This window comes from Uloborus diversus, chromosome 1, assembly GCF_026930045.1.
Source record: "Uloborus diversus isolate 005 chromosome 1, Udiv.v.3.1, whole genome shotgun sequence".
Classification (NCBI taxonomy): domain Eukaryota; kingdom Metazoa; phylum Arthropoda; class Arachnida; order Araneae; family Uloboridae; genus Uloborus; species Uloborus diversus.
In genome coordinates, this window is record NC_072731.1 from 12,764,558 (window position 1) to 12,786,844 (window position 22,287).

The 22,287-nt window shown below is 33.3% G+C and overlaps 1 protein-coding gene across 1 annotated transcript; it reads right to left on the bottom strand.

Annotated features, from left to right (window-relative positions):
• Positions 1-877: 877 nt before the first annotated feature.
• On the bottom strand, positions 878-21,513 carry LOC129234426 (solute carrier family 46 member 3-like). The gene is made up of 6 exons (XM_054868425.1): positions 21,402-21,513; positions 17,679-18,745; positions 7,928-8,164; positions 5,127-5,210; positions 3,347-3,503; positions 878-1,386 (listed from the first exon to the last, which is right to left on the bottom strand). The coding sequence occupies exons 2-6, from the start codon at positions 18,649-18,651 to the stop codon at positions 1,299-1,301; spliced, it is 1,539 nt and encodes a 512-aa protein (XP_054724400.1). The 5' UTR covers positions 18,652-18,745; positions 21,402-21,513; the 3' UTR covers positions 878-1,298.
• Between the last annotated feature and the right edge of the window lie 774 nt (positions 21,514-22,287).

The window sequence follows — 22,287 nt, forward strand, 5'->3', positions numbered from 1 at the left end:
CTTTTTAGCTGTTGACACCAAAATAAAATCAACTCTTATACCCACTAAGGGCTACTTGTCGATAAATTTTTCATTCATTCCGTTCATTATTTCTTGAGATACAGCAGTCACAATTGACGCCAAAAAAACGTTCTATAGCTCAACCCCCCTTTGAGTTATTGACACCAAAATTGAATCAGCACCTGCTCCTGTTAATGGCAACATATGGACCAAATTTTGTTTGATTCCGCCAGTTACTTCCTGAGGAATAGCAAGCACGTGTAACTCAAAAAACGTCCCATTGCTCCACCCCCCTTGGAGGAATTCGCGCCAAAAACCAATGGGCACAAGTTCACATAGGGGCACATATGTGTACCAAATTTCGTTCGATTTCATGCGGTAGTTTTTGCTGTAGAGCGGCCACAAAAAACTGGTCACACACAGACGTGACACACACACATACACACACACATACACACACACATACATACACACACACACACACAGACAGACAGACATTTTCCAAAAATAGTCGAAATGGACTCAGCACACCTCAAAACGTTCGAATCCGTCAAAATTCGAAATTCGAAAATTTGCACGAATCCAATACTTTCTTCTATATATTAGATATAGAAGAAAGTAAAAATGTAATACTAAGTTGTTTACGCCTAAGGTAAAATATCCGCAAAAGACGGATTTCTGTGCTAATATTCCAATCATTTTTGAAGTACACAACGTGTTTTACATTTATGTGAAATAAATATTTCCAAACTAATAAATATTATTGAAGTGTCATTTTTCTTTTAAGATTATCAGTTATTCATATCCGTAGTTTCATATAATGTATCACGAAATCGCTGTGAAAATATTCTAATCGCATTCATTAATTTGGTGGGACTCCCGCTCATCCTAAATATAAACAAGCAACACGAAATCTTAAAACAGAAAGCCCAAAAGGCCAAGTCCGCGCGCAAGCGCAGTTCAAATGGCAAATTTGTGATAACCGGGATTTAACGTCTAGTCTAGATTCGCAGCTCCTTTCAAAAATATATGAATTTAGAGAATTTTTTAATTTTATCAAGACAATGAGACAAAGACAAGAAAATTCTTCAGAATTCAAACGGTTTATTAAATGTACTGTAAGAAACTTATCAGTGGCTGTCTTATATATCAGTTATTACTTTGGGTACAAGGGGTTCACCAACTTCGTACAGATTTTGGAAGGAGTTCACATGAGAAGAAATGATCGGAACCTTCAAATGAAGTCCTAAATACATTGCGAGAGTTCATGACTATCACTGGATACGAGTTTTGTAGAGTTATTTTCCTTCCGAGCTGGAGAAGTTTTCATCCGGACGGCTGGCTTTGATCTCAGCCCAAGTAAGTTTTTGCAGACGTGTCATCCATCTGAAATAACGAAGTTATAATAGAGTGTATTTAATATTTTAAGGCAGCATGAAACAATCTATTGTTTTTGGTTTTGTTTTGAATGTGGTATTAAAACCAACGTCTCCTTAATACCTGGTCACGATACCTGGCGGCAATACAAGGACGGCGTTGATGGATACAAACAATTTAAATCAAATTGTTAATTGGTAAATTTCAAGATTTGAATTTAGAAGTTAACGAATTGTATTCTGCGTTATTAATTTCTAATACCTTCGACCTTCACAGATGGCAACAGCAGTTGCACCGAAATTTACTTATTGTGATCACTTTCGCTCTATATTAAAGAGAGAAAGCAACTGGTTAAAACAGACAGTTTAGAAATTATTTCTTGCCCTTGAAAAATGTAAAACTATTTGGCAACTTAGTAATTTTACCTGAATGGACTAATAAATTAGTAAATTTTAAAAAGATCCATGACAGCGTTTCGTCAGGTGGTTCGAATGTCTGAAAAAAGGCGGTCAAAGAAAATACAATTGAATATTTTTAACGGATTTTCCTAGAACTTTGTCCACTAAAGATTAAACATGCATGTCTTTCAATTTTCCAAGTTTTTACACATTTTGATGCAATATGAAGTGAAAGAACAATGACTTTTTTTTCGGGTGATTAAAACCTTTTTTCAAAAATAAATTCTGTAGTGATGTCCAAAAAAAAAAAAAAAAATACTGTTAATAAATATAATAATGAAAGCGACAACAACAGTAATAATTAAAAAAAAAAAAAAAAAAAAAGCAACAGCTGCATTGCGGCATACATATTTTGTAATTTTTTTATGATACATCTTTGGAAAAGTATCCCATTGAAATGGAATGTACAAAGGTTTAAATTTAATTTTTCAAAAAAATAATAATAAAATAAAATAAAAAAATAAATAAATTTTTGTGCAAACAATACATAAAGTATTATTGAAAATAATGTTAAATAAATAACACAAAAAGGACTTAATCCTTTACAGGTTACACTTTAAAAAACGTTTCATTAAATGAAATTTTATAAAAATGTGTTTTAAAATAAAAAAATCTAACATTTTTTCCGGTAATTTTTCCCTTCTAAAACTATAATTTGTTTTAAGTTCTTTGTTTAATCTCTCGCTCGTAAAAGTGCTAACAAATTATAAAGGTTTTGTATCAGATTCGGTGTAAGTATCTTTGAACTAAAACGAATTTTGCAGTAATTTTGATTCGAGTTTTCTGAAAAGATTTTAATTTAGAAATCTCGTATAAAATTTGTAAAATATTTCAAAATTTAGTCATCAACAAAAAGATTTTCCATTATGTTTAGAATTCGCAACTCCAGAGCTAAGCTCGAATACGCTACTTTGCGGTGATTAACAATACTAAAGAAAAAGGTAAAACATTCCATTACACGTGTTTTCTTTCGAGTAAATTGCAGGCTTTAGACAGTTTTTGATGTAATGTAATTTCTGAAGAATAGAAAAGAAAGCTTCTCACAAACACGACGAAAAATTACTGTCACTCACAAAGCGTCAAAGCAAGTTATAAGTTACGGTATTTGTTTGTTTTACCTTTGTTTTGCCATTATTAGACAGTGGCTGCAGCGCCCCTATAGTTTATTGGAGTTGCCAATTAAATTTGCCCTAACAAATTCGTAATTTTGTCAAAAATAAAAAATAAAATAATAATAATAATATTTAATTTAAAAAAAAATTAAAAAAAAATACATAAAGCACGCTGATGCAACAAGTTTGGATTCTGTGGCTTAAAATTTATTAAAAATACATCGCATGAAAAACTTTTTAAAAAGATCAATTTATTGAAAATCTGGCCCGAGGTGCACAACGTCAAAACTGCAACTGTATCCCATCTTACTAGCTCCTTATCGTTTTTCCTGTTCAAGCGCCACAAAAAACATCATAAGAAACATTTCATCGCTTATGACATGTACAAATAATACTTACATGAATACTGCCATTGGCAGTACGAGGAATAAAGCTACAACTGCATAAGACATTCCAGGGAAAAAGTCGAGAGAGCTACGGAATATTTGGGCTAACATCACTGAGGCGAGTATTGGACTCAGAGATTCAGCGGTAGAGACGAAAGAGAATATTTTACCTAGAATGGAAATATTTCATAACAGTAGAGCTTTAGAATGTATATATTATTAAAACAGCAATTTCCAAAATGACGTAAAAGTGCTCAAATTTGAACAAATCGCAGAGTCAAAATGGCTCCGACTATGTGATATTTAAATTTGAAACATGCAAATGCTCATTAAATACTCAAATAAACATGTACCCATTTTTGAGGTACAGTAGCGTCCCGAAAATCCGAGGTAATTGGGGCTCGTCCCACCTCGGATTACTGAAAACTCGGATTATCCGAAAAATTCTTTGATACATAAGGACGTGCCAAAGGACACGCGCTGTTTACTTCCTTACGCTATGAAAAGGAAATATTGTCTACTCTAAAAATTTATCACTGAAATATCAACATAAATTTTAGTTTTAATTAACCCTAAACAAGTTTTGATTAATTTTTTTTCTTGATGTCTCCACGTGCTTGTGTGTAAACTTGCAGGCAACCAAAAACTGCACTTTTATCGTCCTCGAATAAGTTTTGATGAGTTTTGTCATGACATTTGCTGCTATGTGTGAGCGTACGTATGTACCTCACATAATAAAAAACGTTAGTCATAAAAGGATAAAATTTCATCTATAGTACAGCGTCAAGTTTTGCACTTTCCTTATAAATTGCAATCCGATATTCCAAAAGAGCTGCTTGTTCGTCTTTTGGGGCAAAACAATGTTTTAATTTAAAGTTTTGTATCAATCTACTTTCTACTTTCTCCTAGGCATTTCTTAATCCATCTCTAACAGTCAAAGAATATTTCATGTCACTTTGCAAGTATTATTGACATAAACCTTTCAATTTCTTTTTATTACCTTATCGTATATTGTTAGGGAAGTTCGGGAAGTTTTACATAGAGCAAAATATTTTAATTTTCAGATTAAAACATTTTTTGTCTATAAAATGTATACCTTAAAAATATTAACAAAGCACCTCGGATTAAGCAGAACCTCGGACTTTTGAGACTCGGATTTTCGAGACTCTACTGTATTTATACTTATTTTCGAATACATAATAGTTTCAAAATTGAGTATTGACCGAGTTATATACTCATTTTTGAGTATGGAATAATTCAGCACGCTATTTGAAAACATGGGCACTCATGTTTGAAACAAAAGGTTTCAAGAAAATTTGAAAGTATGAATGTACTCATTTTTGAAAACTTCATTTTTCTCAGTGTACAAGTGCGATGTAATGACATTCAAAGACGATAAACAAATGATCAACATGCAATATGCTGACAGCGCGGTTGTGACATCCGGAGACTGCAGTTTTTTCCTTGTTATGGACTCATCAGTCTGGAATGGTTATTACCCGAGCTGAAGGTAGATGCCATCTCATTGAAGCTGAGAGTGCCAAAAAACTGGTAGCCAAAATTAATTCAGCACACCAGTGAGAGTCCGCAAGCAATGGCGCGGTTCAACTCGTAAAATAAAGGTAAAAGTTTAAGTATAAATGAACAAATTGTATGAAAATTTCACAAAGCATATTTCAAAATAAAATTCAAATTTCCTAGAATACTTAACATTTTTTTCGCTAAAACATAATGATATTCCATCACATGAGATAATAATGCTAAACACAGAGAATTGAATTTTTTGTTCATACCTAAATCTTCATTGCAAACAAGCTTCGATATTCTTGACTGACAAGCTAATAAGGCACAATAGTTCAGAAGTCCAGCAATGTTTGCTGCAGATAAAGCAAAAAATATTTTTAAAGATTTATAATATTCTTAAAACATCCATAGTGAATTGACACCAGATTTCAACTTAAATCCGAATAGGGCTTCGTTTTGATATTCTCCGTTATTAATGCTTCTCATCACTTGCAGGAAAATTTTAAAGGCATTTTAAGACTTTTATGGGGTTTATATAATACATTAATGTCCGATGTACTGTACTGTGTGTTTACAAAGTCTTGCACATATAAAGAATATTTATTTAAAAAAAAAAACACTATTAGAATGTTTTACGCATTTCCATTTCTATTTCAATCCTTACCGCATCAAGTCCTCCATCGGTACAGCATTAGTTAATGCGTTGTTTGTGGCGTGAACATCGAAACTTAAAATGGTGTTTATCAAAAAAAAAAAAAAAAAACCTCAGTGCATACTTTTCCCTCTGGGGTTTCGTCTTGTCTGTGACAAAGTGCTTGCGCACTAATCCTCAATATTGATGCATTAAAGGAAATGCTAATGGATGCGGTATCATGGGTTACAATAAATATGCTATCGTGCGTAATACCTGGCACCAGGTGCGAGTGGAGGTTAAGGGTCAACCCACCAGAACCCTTGGTTTTAACACATTTTGCTAATCCTAATATGACAGTTCATATCCATGTGAGGGCTGTGATGATCAAATCCTCATCCCCCAGAGGGTAAATTCAGGTTGCTCTCAGTGGTGGACTTGCAGGTTTGGAGGCCCGTCGCAATACATTTTTGGCGGCCCTTTTGAGATGAACTTACATTGTAAAAAAATTCAGACACGTTATTGAGTATTTCCGTGTAGCGTTTCGGGATTTTAATGGTTTTCATCCACTTCCTGGAAATATCAACTATCATTGTCAAGAAGTTTCCTGAATGCCTGCAAGTTGCAGGAATGCAGACTTTTCTCTGTTGTAAAAAATATTTATAGCTCCCAGTTTAAAGATTAACTGAGAGTACTTATAAGGTTGTATCCACTATGATTCAGTTACGCCTCGTCCTGACTGATTAAGCTCCTAAAAGGAGCGAATTAGTCTTTGAACTACTGAGCTTTGCAAGAATTGCAATCATGACTTGCAATTCTGGCTTAGTTTTAGCCTTGATTGCAATACTGCTTCTGGAGCTGTTATGTTATTTCTGTCTCAGATTCCTTTGAAGTTCTAGAGACACATCTGGCTTTAAACGTAAAGGTTTCCGGATTTTTCAGGATAATTTCAAGAAAGTTACTGAGTTTAAGGCGAAAACTTTCCTGCTTCTTGCGAGATATGTTACTGGCTGAAAATTGGCACACCAGCTGCCCTTTATTTTCCAAGTACTTTTCTGAATCGTTTTTACAGTGTAGCGACATAAAGTATTTTTCATGTGCCTTTTCGTATCCCTTGCAATTGCGGCAGTTGCGATCTGATAAATCCGCCACTGGCTGCGCTATTACTAAGCACGAAGTTGAAAATCATCTAAATCTTCTTAGATCTGCGGAAAGTGCAATCATAAAAGGGTATCAGCTTTGTGAAAAAAAACTGTTTTAGGTAAGTGTCGAAATAAATAAAGAATTATGTTTGCATCTGAAGTACTTTTCTTTTTCTTTAATCAATTTTCTTTATTAGTGCAAGACATGAGCGATATTGTTGAGGTATGTCCCACGAAGCCTTAAAACTGCACCTGGAGCGGGATAAGAAACATTACTTCTGGATCTCAATTTCGGAAAAACCTTAATTATTTGCCTTTTGATCGGACAAACTTGATATTTTACCTTACAAGCGTATGATGCTAGTCAGAAATTTTGTGCATTATTATAAGGAGAATGGTCATAATTTAAGTCATTCTGTAAAATTTCAGTTTTTAAAATATCAAGCATTGCTTAACACTTCTCAGTTGTGGATTCTGAGGGAAAATGACCCACTCCGACTCTCGGAGTCGACTCTCTTCGACTCCGGGCTCAGACTCCTTTACCTAAAAATTAGTTCGACTCCGAAGCTCTGGTAGTGCTCTAAATGTGACTCATATGGGGCCCGCGGAGCTTACCCGCGTGGCCGGTTAGATTTAGTGTTAAAAATCGAACATCATGTTCAGTAACCTTTTAAAAAACAGTCCACCCTTCCGAGACACTACGGCAGCAGCTTCCGCTGATCAAATCCTTTCTCCAAGGCGGCTGAATTTCCTTTTTCTAATATTCTTTTTTAGTTTTCTAGATGTAGGCAAATAATTACAAATTTAAAGCACAATATTCAGAAATTTGTGCCTGGAAAGGACAAATTTTGCATTTATAAAATAAGTAACAAGCAATTCTTGGTTTGTATATTTTTCGTGTTATTTCGGAAAAAATTAAATATTTACATTTTTATATAAGTTCTGGCCCGTGAAATCTGTCTTGAAGTGTGATGCGAACCTTGGGTGTAAAACGTTTGGCCCCACTGATAATATTATCATTGTACCATTGTCTTAGCATAATACTGTCGTGGGAAGGTAAAGCGCAGAATCTGCAAATTTTTCTTTTTTCTTTTTTTGCATTTTTTCGAGAAAAAAAACGTCAAATTTCCAACATTTTTCAATTGTTAATAAGGAATCCAAAACACTTTTCGTCAAATATCTCAAAACCTCATTTCTGTAAGTACTGTGTTTTTCCTTCCCACTGCAGAATATATCCAATATTGAGAGTTAGAAGTTCTTTTTAAGGATGAATTAACATTTTTGAAATATTCCTCACCTAAGTGATATATTCCGGATTTATACGCAATTGCAATGCCAACATTTAGCGCCAAAGTGGAAGTTGTTCCTATCAGGCCCAAGACTGGATCACCAGCTTTAAAATACTTCAAAGTAGGTAAGACGATAATATACATGAGGATTCCAATAGCAGTATAAACAGATTTTACTGTGGAAAATTTTGTATTGCTCCAACCAAACTGATGATGGACGAATAAGTAATCGATATCGTCAGTACCTGAAAGATATTAAATGATTTATTACATTTCACATACCATAACAAAAACGTACCACAAAGTATGACGTTGTAATAGGGGAGAGTACTTTACCTTGGGAAACTGCTAATTTCTAAGAACCTATTTTTAGCAGTCAAGTTTTTGTAATCAATAATAGTAACCTTTACCATTAAATGGTGCCGTAGTAAAAATCAGCATCAAATGCGTAAAATTGACGATTTTCTGAGAGAAAGAAAATTTTATAACTCCAATGTTAATATTTTCTTCATTTTTATTTTATTTTCTGTCTTTGAATTTGTAAATTTAATCAACTGAATTTTATTTTGTTATAAAAGAGAAGTACTTTAAATAATTTGCTTATGAGAAAATAATGATAAGGCATCTAGATTGACCATCATTTTGGTTTTTCTTAAACCACGTGGTGATTGTACCTTGGGACAGTCAAACACTTTGTACCGTAGGATACGTTCCAAGGTACAACATATAATTGGTTCTTAATAATTAAGATATGTTTATTATCAAGGAACAGTGTTCTAATCTTATGTAGTCTTTTAAACACATTTAATGTTAGATAGTAATTCATAGTTAATGTATTCATTATTCATGATTTAATTCATTACCATGATTTTTTTGAGCAATCTATTGCTTATTGCTCTCACTTGACCGTCCTTGGCGTTGTGGTTCTTTTTTCAGCTTGGACCAGAGGCCTCTGCAGCACCACCACCCACCGGCCTCTGCAGGCGCGTCGGAATCCGCTTTTCCTGGTGGGAGGCGTCCATGTCCTGCATACACACATGCTCACACACAGGCACACTCACAAATACACACAGGTCTACGCACACACATGCATGCACGCGCGCCTGCACACACACACACACAAAACTATACACACGTAGCCGCCCAGGAGGAGGGGCAAGCTTGGGGGGACAGGAGCCGTTTCTAGAAACAATAACACCAATGAGCAGTGTCCTGTCGCAACTCGTGATTGTGAAATACATAATATGAATTCAAAATGTCACAATTCAAATTAATTATTATTTTTTTTTGGTTTGTTTTGTTTTTTTGGTGCAAAATTGTCTCAAGTATATGGTTATTTCCTGAAACATGAAGACTTTCCCATATTACAGCAGGAGCTGTCCCAAGGTACAATAGGATGTTGTACCTTGGGACAGCTTGGAAAACTTACTTTAAATGGCTGGCAATGTTTTATTTTCAAACTGCCTGATTTGTAAAAAAAATATATTGCATAGAAATATGTTGGGGTATTTTAATGTGACTTTTAGATTTTTAATTTGATTCAAATAATTGGTGTCAAAAATTAAAACATGAAAAATGTCCCAAGGTAGAACACTCTTTCTTACAACTAAGTGATGTAAAACAGTGGTTCCTAACCGATGCGCAGGGGTGGTCTGCGGGAGGGTCTAGTGACCACTTATGAAAAAGATATATTTTCCGCGTGATTAACAAAATTACGACTTTCGTTTAACAAGATTATGTTGAATTTGTCCTGATGAATATCAAATATGTATTGCATTATCTTTAACATATTAATTACTAGCAGTACCCTCACGGCGATGCTCGTGCTAAGAATTTAAAAGAAGTCCGTTGAATAAAAAAATGCACGATCCCTTCCATCCCTTCTGATGTGAAATGATCATTTTTTTTTTCCAACTAAAATGCGTACATACGTTTTCAAAAACCTATTAGACTATCTTTGGAATTTAAAACTATTCGCCAAAACACATAAAAAAATTAACAGTAGCCTTCAACAAAATCCTTTCAAAATCCTTCAACTGTATAGTTCATCGCTTAACGCGCTAAGCAACCGCACTACCGTAACCCTGCCCTTTAGCGAGTAAAGTGGGGTTTATTCTGCAATTTAAAATGTTTCGCCAAATAAATACTACTATAATAAAAACGTTAGAAAGAACAATCACAATTGAATAATACGACAAATGCAATTATTTACTTAGATAAATAACTATCTTCAATGATAAGAACAAAAACAAACGTTGTAGAAATAAGGAAAACAAAACCCAATAGAAAAATCCTACAAAACCAAATTATGTACCTGAATATCGAGGAAAAAGAAAACGAATTCAAAAATCAGTTCGCTGACCACAACAGTCCCACAAAAGTGTAGCTATCGACACTGTCGGCCAGCACCCTCTCTAGTTAACTTACCCCGCCATTTCTTAGGAATTCATAGAACTAAACAATTAATTAAACATTTAATTTTCAATTACAAATATTTCGGGAACGCGGTCGAGCGGGATAAAAAGTATCCTATGTTTGTCTCAGCTACCTCCCCAATCATTTTTCAGCCAAATCGGTTCAGCAGTTCTTGAGTTATAAATTGTGTAACTAACACGACTTACTTTTATGTATACAGATTATATGTTTTCTTTTCGAGTATAAAAAAATATTTTTGATCAGATGAATCAGTAAATAAAAGGTTGAAGGAATAAATGAAAATATAATGAAACACTAAAGGAACAATTAAGTAAAATAATTAATTAAGATATGAAGAAAAATAAATGAGTAAATAAAAGAGTGAGTGAATAAGAAAATAAGTGAATGAATGAATAAACTAATACTAAATGAAGGAATTAATCAATGAATCCTACGTAAGGAATTTCGTACATGATTGAGTAAGTATAAACGAGATAAACTTTTTCACTTTGCCCGTATGAACTTCACTAATTGTACAAAATATTTAAAATACAAATAAGCTAAATATTAACTTAACTGCACCGATTATTAAGAGCCATTATTTTGAAATTCAGACAAAAAACGGAAATTTTGGCAGTGACCATTTTTGATTTTCCTAATTTTTTTATATGTCAAAGTAGGCCATAAAAAGTAAACATTCTGAAATTTTTAGCGTTCCAAAAATTTTTTTCGCTCGTTAAAAATTCCCAAAGTTTGACGTTTTGTAGCGCTTTTTTAGAAAAATTCTAAAAGTCGCATTTCAGTGCGCTTTAGCTCTTTACAGAAACACCACCTCACCGTTATGTTTATATTAGTTGGTTGTACTGTATCTAGTGATGATGACTCCATAGTTATTTTGGTTGGGGATTGTTGCTTTCTTCGGATAAGGGGTCACAAAGTATGGATTTTATCAGTTTTCGCGCAAGTTGAACCTGCGTTATTTCCCCCAAAAAGCCACCCCCCGAAAAAAATGTAACATATACTGAAAGTTTATACCATGAAGAGAGTAAATGGCTCAAAATTTATTTGAGGTTTAATCTTTTTTTAGGAGAAAAATACCCTGATATTTTTCAAATTTTCAAAAATTGTGCTTTTTTGATCGCAATTAACTCAAAACAGCATCACTAGGGAAAAAAACTTTTTATATATTATGGTACCTGGGTATGTGTAAAATATCATGAAAAACAAAACAGCATGGGATCTCTTCTTGTTTTCCAGAAAATAATTCTTTTGTAGCTCATTTTATGCGTTTTCTCGTACGTAAAACGTGTGTCCAGTATGCATATTAGATCTGCTAAAACTAAAGGATATAGTAAGAATGTATATATGTGTGTATAGAGAAAGAGAAAAAGACTAGCAATACTTTATTTTTCTGATTTTTACAAATTGATGGTATTTTAATTGCAGGTAAATCGATATCATATATATATATATATATATATATATATATATATATATATATATATATATATATATATATATATATATATATATATATATATATATATATATATATATATATATATATATATATATATATATATATATATATATATATATATATATATATAGATGGATAGATTTATCGTATCAATCCCAAAATAATTCTTTCTTATTTATGTCTATAGCAATGAAAGACATTCCATGAACAACATCTGCTTCACTTTCCTCTAAATGTCTATTTTCTATGTCATCTTCAAATACCTCTAAAAGGCTGTCGGTTCTTGATAAATCAGTATTATTCGCTTTTTCTTGCTTGGGATATCAGCTAAAAACAGCTTGAATTTGACTTTTTGTCAGATATTCGTTCGGTTGGGATATTTTTATGTCTTCAATCATCTTTGTTCTCATTGCGTGTTCTACTTGGTCGGACGTCTGTTTTCTGCCGGTTTTTTTACCATAAAGGAACTTTTCACAAAGAAATTCTATTTGTTTCAATGAAAATCGTGTACTTTTACGAGTTGGGAGAGCCCACCCCTCACATGAGATTTCCAAAATGTTTTCTTCTTTGTTTTCTCTTTTGTTGCAGAACATGCAATGAGAACAGAGATGATTGAAGACATAGAAATATTCCAACCGAACGAATATCTGACAAAAAGTCAAATTCAAGCTGCTTTTAGCCGATATACAAAGGAAAAAAAAAAACGGATAATACTGATTTATCAAGAGCCGACAGTCTTTTAGAGGTATTTGAAGATGACATAGAAAATAGACATTTAGAGGAAAGTGAAGCAGATATTGGTCAAGATATTTCTTCCATTGCTACGGACATAAATAAGAAAGAATTATTTTGGGATTGATACGATAAATCAATATATATATATATATATATATATGATACCGATTTATCGTTTTCTGAATTACCTGCAATTAAAATACCATCAATTTGTAAAAATCAGAAAAATAAAGTACTACTAGCCTTTTTCTTTCTCAATACACACATATATACATTCTTACTACACTGTAAAAAAAATCCGGAAACGTTTCTGAGTATATCGTGCAGCTGTGGTTCATGAAAGTTTCAAAAACGTTTCCGAGTATTTCGGAATCCTCTTTCTGTAATGTCCAGAAACGTGTCTGAGTATTTCGGAATCCTCTTTCTGTAATTTTCAGAAACGTTTCTGAGTATTTCGGAATCCTCTTTCTGTAATGTCCAGAAACGTGTCTGAGTATTTCGGAATCCTCTTTCTGTAATTTTCAGAAACGATTCTGAGCATTTCGGAATCCTCTTTCCGTAATTTCCAGAAATGTTTCTGAGTATTCTGTGCAGTTGTGGTTCATGAAAGTTTCGAAAACGTTTCCGAGTATTTCGGAATTCTCCAAACAATTTTCAAAAACGTTTCCGAGAATTTCGGAATCCTTTTTCCGTGATTTTTTCTAAAATATAATTCTTTATTATAGTATTGCATACCATATCATTTTCAATTCTTTCATATCTAAGAGCAATAATACAAGCAATTTTAGAATCATTCGTGGATTTTTTTTTTGGAATTTCTAATGACAAATAGCATGGTTAACAGCATAACATATGCACAGTTATAAATTTTTGAAAAATTATGAAACAATCTAGTAGTTTCATTCCTAATCACAAAATCGTCGGGGAATTGGAGGGGGGGGGGGGAGGTACCTTCTGAAAAGTGGGGATTGTTTGTTAAACAATCTTAAACTTCAGTTTTTCTCTCAATATTTTCAAGACAAAACTATCAACATATTGTATTTTTAATGCAGAACTTAAAAACATATCTTGTATCAAACTTGATAGCTTTTATCTTCGGATAAAATTTGACAGGACTTACCTACCCTTCGCGTTCCGGAATTCGTTCACCTCAAGTCAATTTCTCTGACGAACAAAGTGTACCGAAAAGTACCAACAGAGAAATTGATGAGTTTAAATATGACACCAAGTCCCCCTGCTGGAACCATTCGGGTTGATTCTTCTGTTCTTGCCCTTTTCCAGCTCATCACAAATATAAATACTTATTCAAAATAGGTTACTGATTTTATTTTTAGAGTGTGCGCAAAATGCATTATATATTTTATTTATTAAAACATTGAACTCTATTACATGATTATTCAATTTCATATATACGAGAATACCCCCCCCCCCCCCCACCATAAGAGTGATGGTGCACCCATAAAATGCTATGAAGCGCCCACCTCCCCTTGAAAAAGCAACATCATATACATTATAAATCAAAGTACCATATACATTATAAATCAAAGTATCATATAAATTATAAGTCAAATACTTTAATATGGTGTAAAAATACAAAATTATTTTATTAAGTCTTTTTTTTTTTTGCTTTTGGTAAAATTGAGGCTCGTAAAACGAAAAAAATGAAGACACTCTTAAATACATATATGTATCTATTTGTTAAATAAATTAATACACATTTAACTAATTTAAAGCGTTTCGCTAATGCAAATATTTAAAGAGATGTCGTCATTTAGATAATACTGAAGCACTATGTTCCTAATTACAAGAGATAGTTTTTTTTTTACTTCATACAATCTAGCTACACTGTTTACAAGAGAATAAAAACATGCAACCTTAAAGACGAACTATCAAACCTGACAACTTGCATATTATAACATTTAATTCATAATGCTTGATAAATAAATGTTCAGCCAAATATTAACTGAGATTGACACATAAAAACAAAGTGCACAATAACACTTATTTAAATTTTTTTATAATCTTCAATTCATAAATTTTACAGAATAAAACTAGACACACTTGCACTTGAAATGTGTGTTCTATGTAATGTAAAATATTTTCAAGTTGCAATAGTTCACAACGAAAAAATGATACTGAAGAAAATAGTTTTTTTTTTTTTTTTAACGAGATTTATATGAACTAAATCTCTTTAAAGTAATAGAGTTGCAAAGCGACTTACCTATTCGTCGGTGGTGGTCTTTTGCAGGCTTTGGTCACCAAAAAGGTGATTTTTATGACAGAATAAAATTCTGCCAACAAAAATTACCCATTTGGTAGAAAGAAGAAAAGTATCCAAGAAAAAAAGTAAATTACCTACACAAGTTATGCGACGCAATGAATTTACATGGCGTCCTCTCGGCAGTTACATTTGATTTTTAATTTCAGTTTGTATTCCTTCCGCGAGCATGCGTCGAGAATTTGCACTTCGTACTTAAAAATAAGTGACATAGCTTCAAATTCAATCTCATGACGATACATATGCAAGAAAATATAAGACTTTAAAATTATCTTCAGTGAATTCATGCGAGGAACAAAACTTCTGCTAATCCCCTTGATGAGTGTTACTTCGCATACATGAGTCAGCACTTGTTTTCATTGCGTGCTTTCGAAAGTTTCAGTTTAGATTTGCTGCTGGACTATAAAATTGCCGTGTGAGCTGCGCATGCGTCGACTCTTACTTTCTTGCTAAACGGGAAACGTTTTTGATTATAGCAGAAAACTGCGGAGGGCGTACGAATCTGTGTATTACGGAAAACTTTTTTGTATATTCAGAGAGTTTTCCGAGATTTTTTACAGTGTACATCCTGAAAGTTTTAGAAGATCTAATCTGTATACTGGACACACGTTTTACTTACGAGAAAACGCATAAAATGAGCTACAAAAAAATTTTTTTTTCTGGAAAACAAGAAGAGATCCCATGCTGCTTTCTTTTTCATAATGTTTTACACATAGCCAGGTACCATAATATATAAAAGGTTTTTTTTTCCTAGTGATGCTGTTTTGAATTAATTGCGATCAAAAAAGCACAATTTTTGATAATTTGAAAAATATCTGGGTATTTTTCTCCCAAAAAAAATTAAACCTCAAACAAATTTTGTGCCATTTACTCTCTTAATAGTATAAACTTTCAGTATATGTTGCATTTTTTTCGGGGGGTGGCTTTTTGGGGGAAATAACGCAGGTTCAACTTGCGCGAAAACTGATAAAATCCATACTTTGTGACCCCTTATCCGAAGAAAGCAACAATCCCCAACCAAAATAACTATGGAGTCATCATCACTAGATACAGTACAACCAATAAATATAAACATAACCGTGGGGTGGAGTTTCTGTAAAAAGCTAAAGCGCACTGAAATGCGACTTTTAGAATTTTTCTAAAAAGCGCTGCAAAACGTCAAACTTTGGGAATTTTTAACGAGCGGAAAAAAATTTTTGGAAGGCTAAAAATTTCAGAATGTTTACTTCTCATGACCTACTTTGACATATAAAAAATTATAAAAATCAAAAATGGTCACTGCCACACCTTGTCTGAACTTCAAAATAATGGCTCTTAAGTCTCAATTAATATTCAAAATATTTATAACAAAATCTTTATCATTTCATAATATCAAAATAATTTTTGACTTACAACAAAATATTACAATATGAGTATCAATTTTTGTGTTGCCAGTATTACCATAAGCTTTAATCTTTGGCGGTATTTTTTTCCTGACTGGAACAGACTACATGTGCTGTAGGTGGCACTAAAAGCAGAGTAAATATTTCGCCATTTCACTTGGCCATTAATTCCCCGTTATTTCATTTTTTATAATAAAAATAAGTATCAACCAAGTGTTGATCGTGTAGAGGATTGCAAAGACATCATTTCAACAGGTTGCCGTTGCTAACCCTATATGAAAATGATCCTGCTGTTCTTCATTCGCCTGATCTATCACCGTGTGACTATTTTCTGTTCTCGAAATTGAAAACTGCAATGAAAGAAGGTTTTTACGATGATGTTCCAGCCATGACACAGGTGAATTTAAAAAGTCTATGGTTAATTATTCAAAACGTTGTACTGAATTGAATGTATCTTAGTTTGAATAAATATTAGCTTTAAAACATATTACCACGTTTATTTTATTCTATCACTAAAAAGTTGGGTTATATTTAGATCACACTGTACATTCGTAGAAACGTTCTTAATATTTATGCTTGCTATTAGATCAGCGGTTCCCAACCTTTTTAGTTGCGCTGCTCATCAGTTTTGTAGAAAACACCATTGAGGTCCACTAACTGCTATATATAACTTACACAGCCAAAATTTACTTTCTGGGATGGGGGGAGGGGTGTAGCCTCCGCTCATAACTGTCCTCCCCTTCTCCTCTCATGCTGCCCTACTGATACAGATATATTGCACAAGAGCAATTTTCAAAATAATTTTTAAGATAGAAAATAACTTTATTGCAACTTCATTGTTATCAAAGTTAAAGCTCCATGGGATTTTTGATGCTTTTTTTCCTCCACGAGGAAGTTGATATCTAGATAAGTTTAGTCTCAAATAACTCGCAACATTCATTCAATGCATTTCTGTGTTTTTTTTTTGAAAATTGTTATGAAAAGAATCATTCAAATTGTAAAGTTATCTGAAAGTTCCTCAAGTGTCTAAATTCACTGGTTAGTCATGCCAGTTCAACAAAGGAGGAGTATTTTTAACTTCAAGCTTGAATTTAAAGAAAATTGCAATTTTCTTTAAAAGCGTTTCTGATTCATTAGATTTCATCTTTAACTATAGGTGAAAGTTCCTAAAAAATATAATCTTAAAATTCCTTATTGTTATGAGCCAGGGAGAGCTGTTGAGTGACGGTACATCTACTCGTAAAGTGAATTTTCGCAAAAAAAGAAAAAAAAAAAAACGGAATTTGAAACCCCAAGATTTATCTTGGTTCAGATTCTCGACCAGTGTCCACGGCCCAGTAACACACTGTTCGCGGCCCATGGGTTGGGAACCTCTGTATTAGACTGTTGGGTAATAGCATCATAAGACACTTAAAATAAAAAACATGAAAAGAGGATTGGTGTTAGCACCTGGAATGGAAGTAACTCACCGTAATTTGCAATGACAATAGTTATAACAGATACGATCAACAGTAATACTTGTATCTTCCCACGATGCGGTCTCTCCTTCGTGAGTGCGATCCAGCTCTCTTTCAGAGTGTCACATGAGCAGAGATTTTTGAGTTTTTCTGACCACTTGTCTTCGCTGTCCATTTCTCGGGTTTCGGGAAGCTTAAAAATCACCCACAGAATGGCGAGGCCGAATACAACAGCAGAACAAATGTAAACAGCTGGATAGGACAAGAAGTTGTATATCCATCCTCCTGATGTGGAACCTGCTGCCGTTGCTAACCCTATGTACATACCCAAGAAAGCATATTTCACGGTCCTCCCTTCGATTGGTGTTATGTCAGATGCATAACTCATCACTACGGCCATGATAGTCACTTTCCCGCCACACACTCCAGAAAATATGGCTGGTATGAAAAAGTATTCAATTCTGGAGTACAAGAAATATGCACAGATGGCAGACCCTGCTGAATCCAAAAGCATCCCCAATGCGGCCAAAAGAATAGGGAATCTTCTTCCGTAGTGGTCGCTCCAAGGGCCAATGAAATTGGCCAAAATTGCAGCAGGCACTGCCTGTATGAGGGAATGACACAGTTGGTAATTAGTTGCCAGTTTTTCTACACTTGTTTTGATGTCGGTATAGTTGTCACTGTCCAAGTTCGAACAGATGTTCCGTGGGTATTCGAAATGCACTAAGCAAGCCTTATCGATGATGAGGGTGGTGGATGTAATTCCAGTCATGTTGTATGAAAAAATGACGAAAAAAGCTAACACTTCAATCTTGAGAGATTTATAATAAGTCCCACACCTAAATAACACATTTTTTACCTTTGTACAACAAGAAATGTCCTCTACTGGAGTATTATCTTGGCTTTGGGTTGCGTCTGAGTCATCCTGCAATGTTTGATATGATTGCTGTGATGATATAACACCTTTTAGCTCCTCTACATCCATTGATTATGATCTTCCTTCCTAGACAAGGAAGGGAACACTTTTCAAAAAATTGAAGATCTAAGTAAGTAATCCCCTTCTGTGTTTCGTAGTTCTCCTAAAACGAAATAATGTGTAGTAAATAAATATTTCACAACAGAAATTGTGTAAATTTTATTTAATAAAATAAACAACTTTGTATTTTTAACTTCTTTCTTTTTTTTTTTTTTTTTTGTGGACTGCGTTCTGCTTGCATAAAATCACTTAGTGTTTGTTCAACCTAAACAAAAAACGGATATATCTCTTGCTATAAATCAACTATTTAAAAACAGAATACTTGTCGGATATTGATCACACAGACATATCTAAGCAAAATTTAACCGTATGATTGGCAAGGCCTAGCCAGGGGGGGTCAGGGGGTCAGACTCCCCTCCCCCCCGAAATTTTCAAAGCCTTACATGATATAAGAAATACGTAAAAAAAAAAAAAAAATTGGACATCACCTCAGAAAAAACCAAGATGTCCCCGAATCCCCCTCCTTGTTTCCGAAGATCCTCTCCACTTTCATTTTCAGGGCTTCAATTCAGAAAAATTCCGGGGGAGCGTCCCCGAAAATTATCTAAGAAAGTCCCCAAACCTCTCCTCCCACCAACATTACCGAAGATCTTCTAAAACCAGCGTTTTTAAAGCTACCTTCATTTGTTTTTCGGGGTATTGTTTGTTTTTTATCTCGTGAGATAACATTTTACTACATAAAAATTGGGATTTTCAATATTTCCATTTTTCAAAAAGTTTTTGGAGCATTAATTTTTCACAAATATTCGAAACAGATTAATTGCATGTGTTTTAATTTGTATTATGCATAGCCCTCTGATTGTTCTGTTTATTATTAGGTAAAAAAATAAGTATGTATTATGCATTGATGTTATAACTAACTTGATTTTTCTGTGTGTATACGGGGGTGGAGCGCCAGGAAACTTTCACCCCGGGCGTCGGACCGTCCTGGGCATGATCATGTTGTGATGTAAAACGACCGACCAGCTACACTGTGCTCCAATCTTCTCACATCATTAGGATGAGCATGCCTAGTCAAATCATGATAAGAAGTTTGCATGCCATAATTGTTGGTCACCCCACATTATCGTGTTTGCGACCCACATTTAAAATTTTTTTTTTTGCAGGCATTGTATTTCAATGAAAAACATTTTAATATGAAACACATACGTATATACCTTAGAGCAGGAGTTAAAATGGAGGGAGCAAGTCCAATCATTGGCTTAGCAAAAGCTGCACAAAGACCCCAAGTCACGTGACTCAACAACGACGAATGGTTGGCGCGTTTTGCGTGAAACAAGCAAAAGAAACCTGATTTCTTCCAATGATTTGCATTAAAATCGATCACGTGACTTAGGGTCGCGGTTTCATGAATAAAAGCCTTCACTCCCTCCAATACTAATTACATTGAATTATTTGTAATCCATAGGTACTGAGTCAGTTTGAATTGTACAGCAAACTGTGTCATTAAGAAAATATTTTTCTCAAATATATTATTCTGCTCACTGTCCAATTTTAAAGTTTCCTATCACGTTCTGATCATTGGATTAACAGGTAATAAACATAGAATATTTTATCTTGTAAAGGTTATTCTTATTATATATTGCTTTTAAATTTTAAACTGAGTATCATAATGTGTTTTAAAATTGTTTTAAGCTTCATTTTTTAACTAAATGAAAAATTTTTTTTCTTCTTTTTATTTCCTGTAAGTTTTATACTGTAACACTAAATTCTTGACCAACCATTTAGTAACAAATTTATTTTTGAAATAAAAATAAATATTTAATAATAATAATAATAATTGAGATTAAATTTACAAATTGATTGTATAAAAATAATAATTATACATATTCAAACATTTATAATAATATATTAATACTGCGGGGAGGCTATGGGAACTGTTCAGTTTACATATTCTATTATCTGCTTTGTTTACAAATGCCCCATCATCTATCTCGGAACAATCTTGAAAAAATGGAAAAAAAAAATTAATAATTTAATTAAAAAAATAATAGTAAGCCCTTAAAATTTTACTTGAATGTTCATACAATGATTTTGCAATAATAAAGTTTAGTCTATTAATTAGTTTAATATGCATTTTCACTTGGCAAACCACGTTCACATGTGCCCCCTTTATTCTACTGGTTGAAATGTAAGATAAATAGGTATATATATAGATATTGCTGAGATATCAGTAGTTTGTTGTCGCACAATCAAATGAACAAACCTTTGAGAGCAAGTAGGTGGGTTAAGAGGCAGAATGTGGAAAGTAAAAAAAAAAAGAGCACAAATTTTTTGCAAAGAGTTCAGTAAATAAATATGACTGAAAGTTATCAATTTGAAAAGAAAAAAAAAGATTAGCGGTATAAAATTTGATGTATAAACGAGAATATGAGTGCGCGAAGATAAATCGATGGAAAAAGACGAGATAAATAAACAGAAAGGTAAATATCTTGCCAATTATTGACCTAGTATACATACATATACGTTAAACACTACAGACTTCTTTTCTAATTTCATAACTTCTAATTTCATAACAGAATGCTTTTGAGAGATAAAATTCTTATTTGCCATTCCAAAAGTAAATACAGATTCAAAAATTATGTGAATTACCACAACGGAGCTATTTTAGTCACGTAAAAGTTACAATAGTTTCTTTTTTAAATTAAAATTACATAGTGAATTACATATATTTTCAAGTAATTTCTTCTTGCACTTACTTCAAATGAAATTCTTGATTGGTATCTCTCGATTGAACTCAAAACTTCATAATGCATCACGTTCATGAATAGATAATCACATTTTATCGGTAACACTTATTTCATATGCAACCTACATTATCCTCCCCATTGTCCTTTGCATGCCCGTCCGCTTATCACTCCCCGAAGGCGATTGAAAGTCTTATCTCAATGATGTCACAGAAAACGCTGTCATAGTTACAGAAAGTAACAATCAAACTCTTTTTTTTATTTCCATACATTTATGCTTTAAATTTATTTTACAAATCAGTTTTTTGGTGTTGAGCATAATGTCTTGTAAGACGTTATGCTCAACCCGCGGGGGCCTGGCCCATCCGGGTTGGAGGGGGGGGGGGATTTTCGGGATGCAAAAAATCGTCAGCGCTCATCTCGTATGATTATGCAGATTGCAATACCGGTATACCAAATACCGGTATTTCGAGCAATTTTGCAGTTTCGAAATATCGGTATTTACTTAGGCAAAATACCGGTATTTTCGGTATTAGCTGAAAATAAATAATAGTTTTAATTTAAGAATTTTCAATTTCACTTATTAAATAGCTACTCGTATTTTAAATGTATACATATTTCTTTTTCCGTGATACAGAACCGAAATCAATCTATTGATGTAAAAAGTTGACTTTAAAATCACGGAAAGATTGCAAAATGATATTTTCACTACGGTGAGATGAATCTCCGTTTTGTCCGTTTTTGTGCATCATGTTTTTATTTTTTCTCTTTCCCTGATCTTTTGTAAAAGTGAATTTCGAGTGTAATTTCGAATGTATTTGTTCCATTAATAACTTAATCCTACCATCTACTGCAGTAATACTTTATGATATTTTCTTTAAATATTTGTCTCAACTGT

Bases quoted from the DNA above. Each gene is read 5' to 3' on its own strand.
- LOC129234426 (XM_054868425.1), bottom strand. From the start codon at position 18,651: ATGGATGTAGAGGAGCTAAAAGGTGTTATATCATCACAGCAATCATAT. The intron at 3,504-5,126 runs GTATGAACAAAA...TTTCCATTCTAG, and splicing joins TGTTTGCAATGAAGATTTAG to GTAAAATATTCTCTTTCGTC. The intron at 1,387-3,346 runs GTAAGTATTATT...TCGTTATTTCAG, and splicing joins CTGCCAATGGCAGTATTCAT to ATGGATGACACGTCTGCAAA.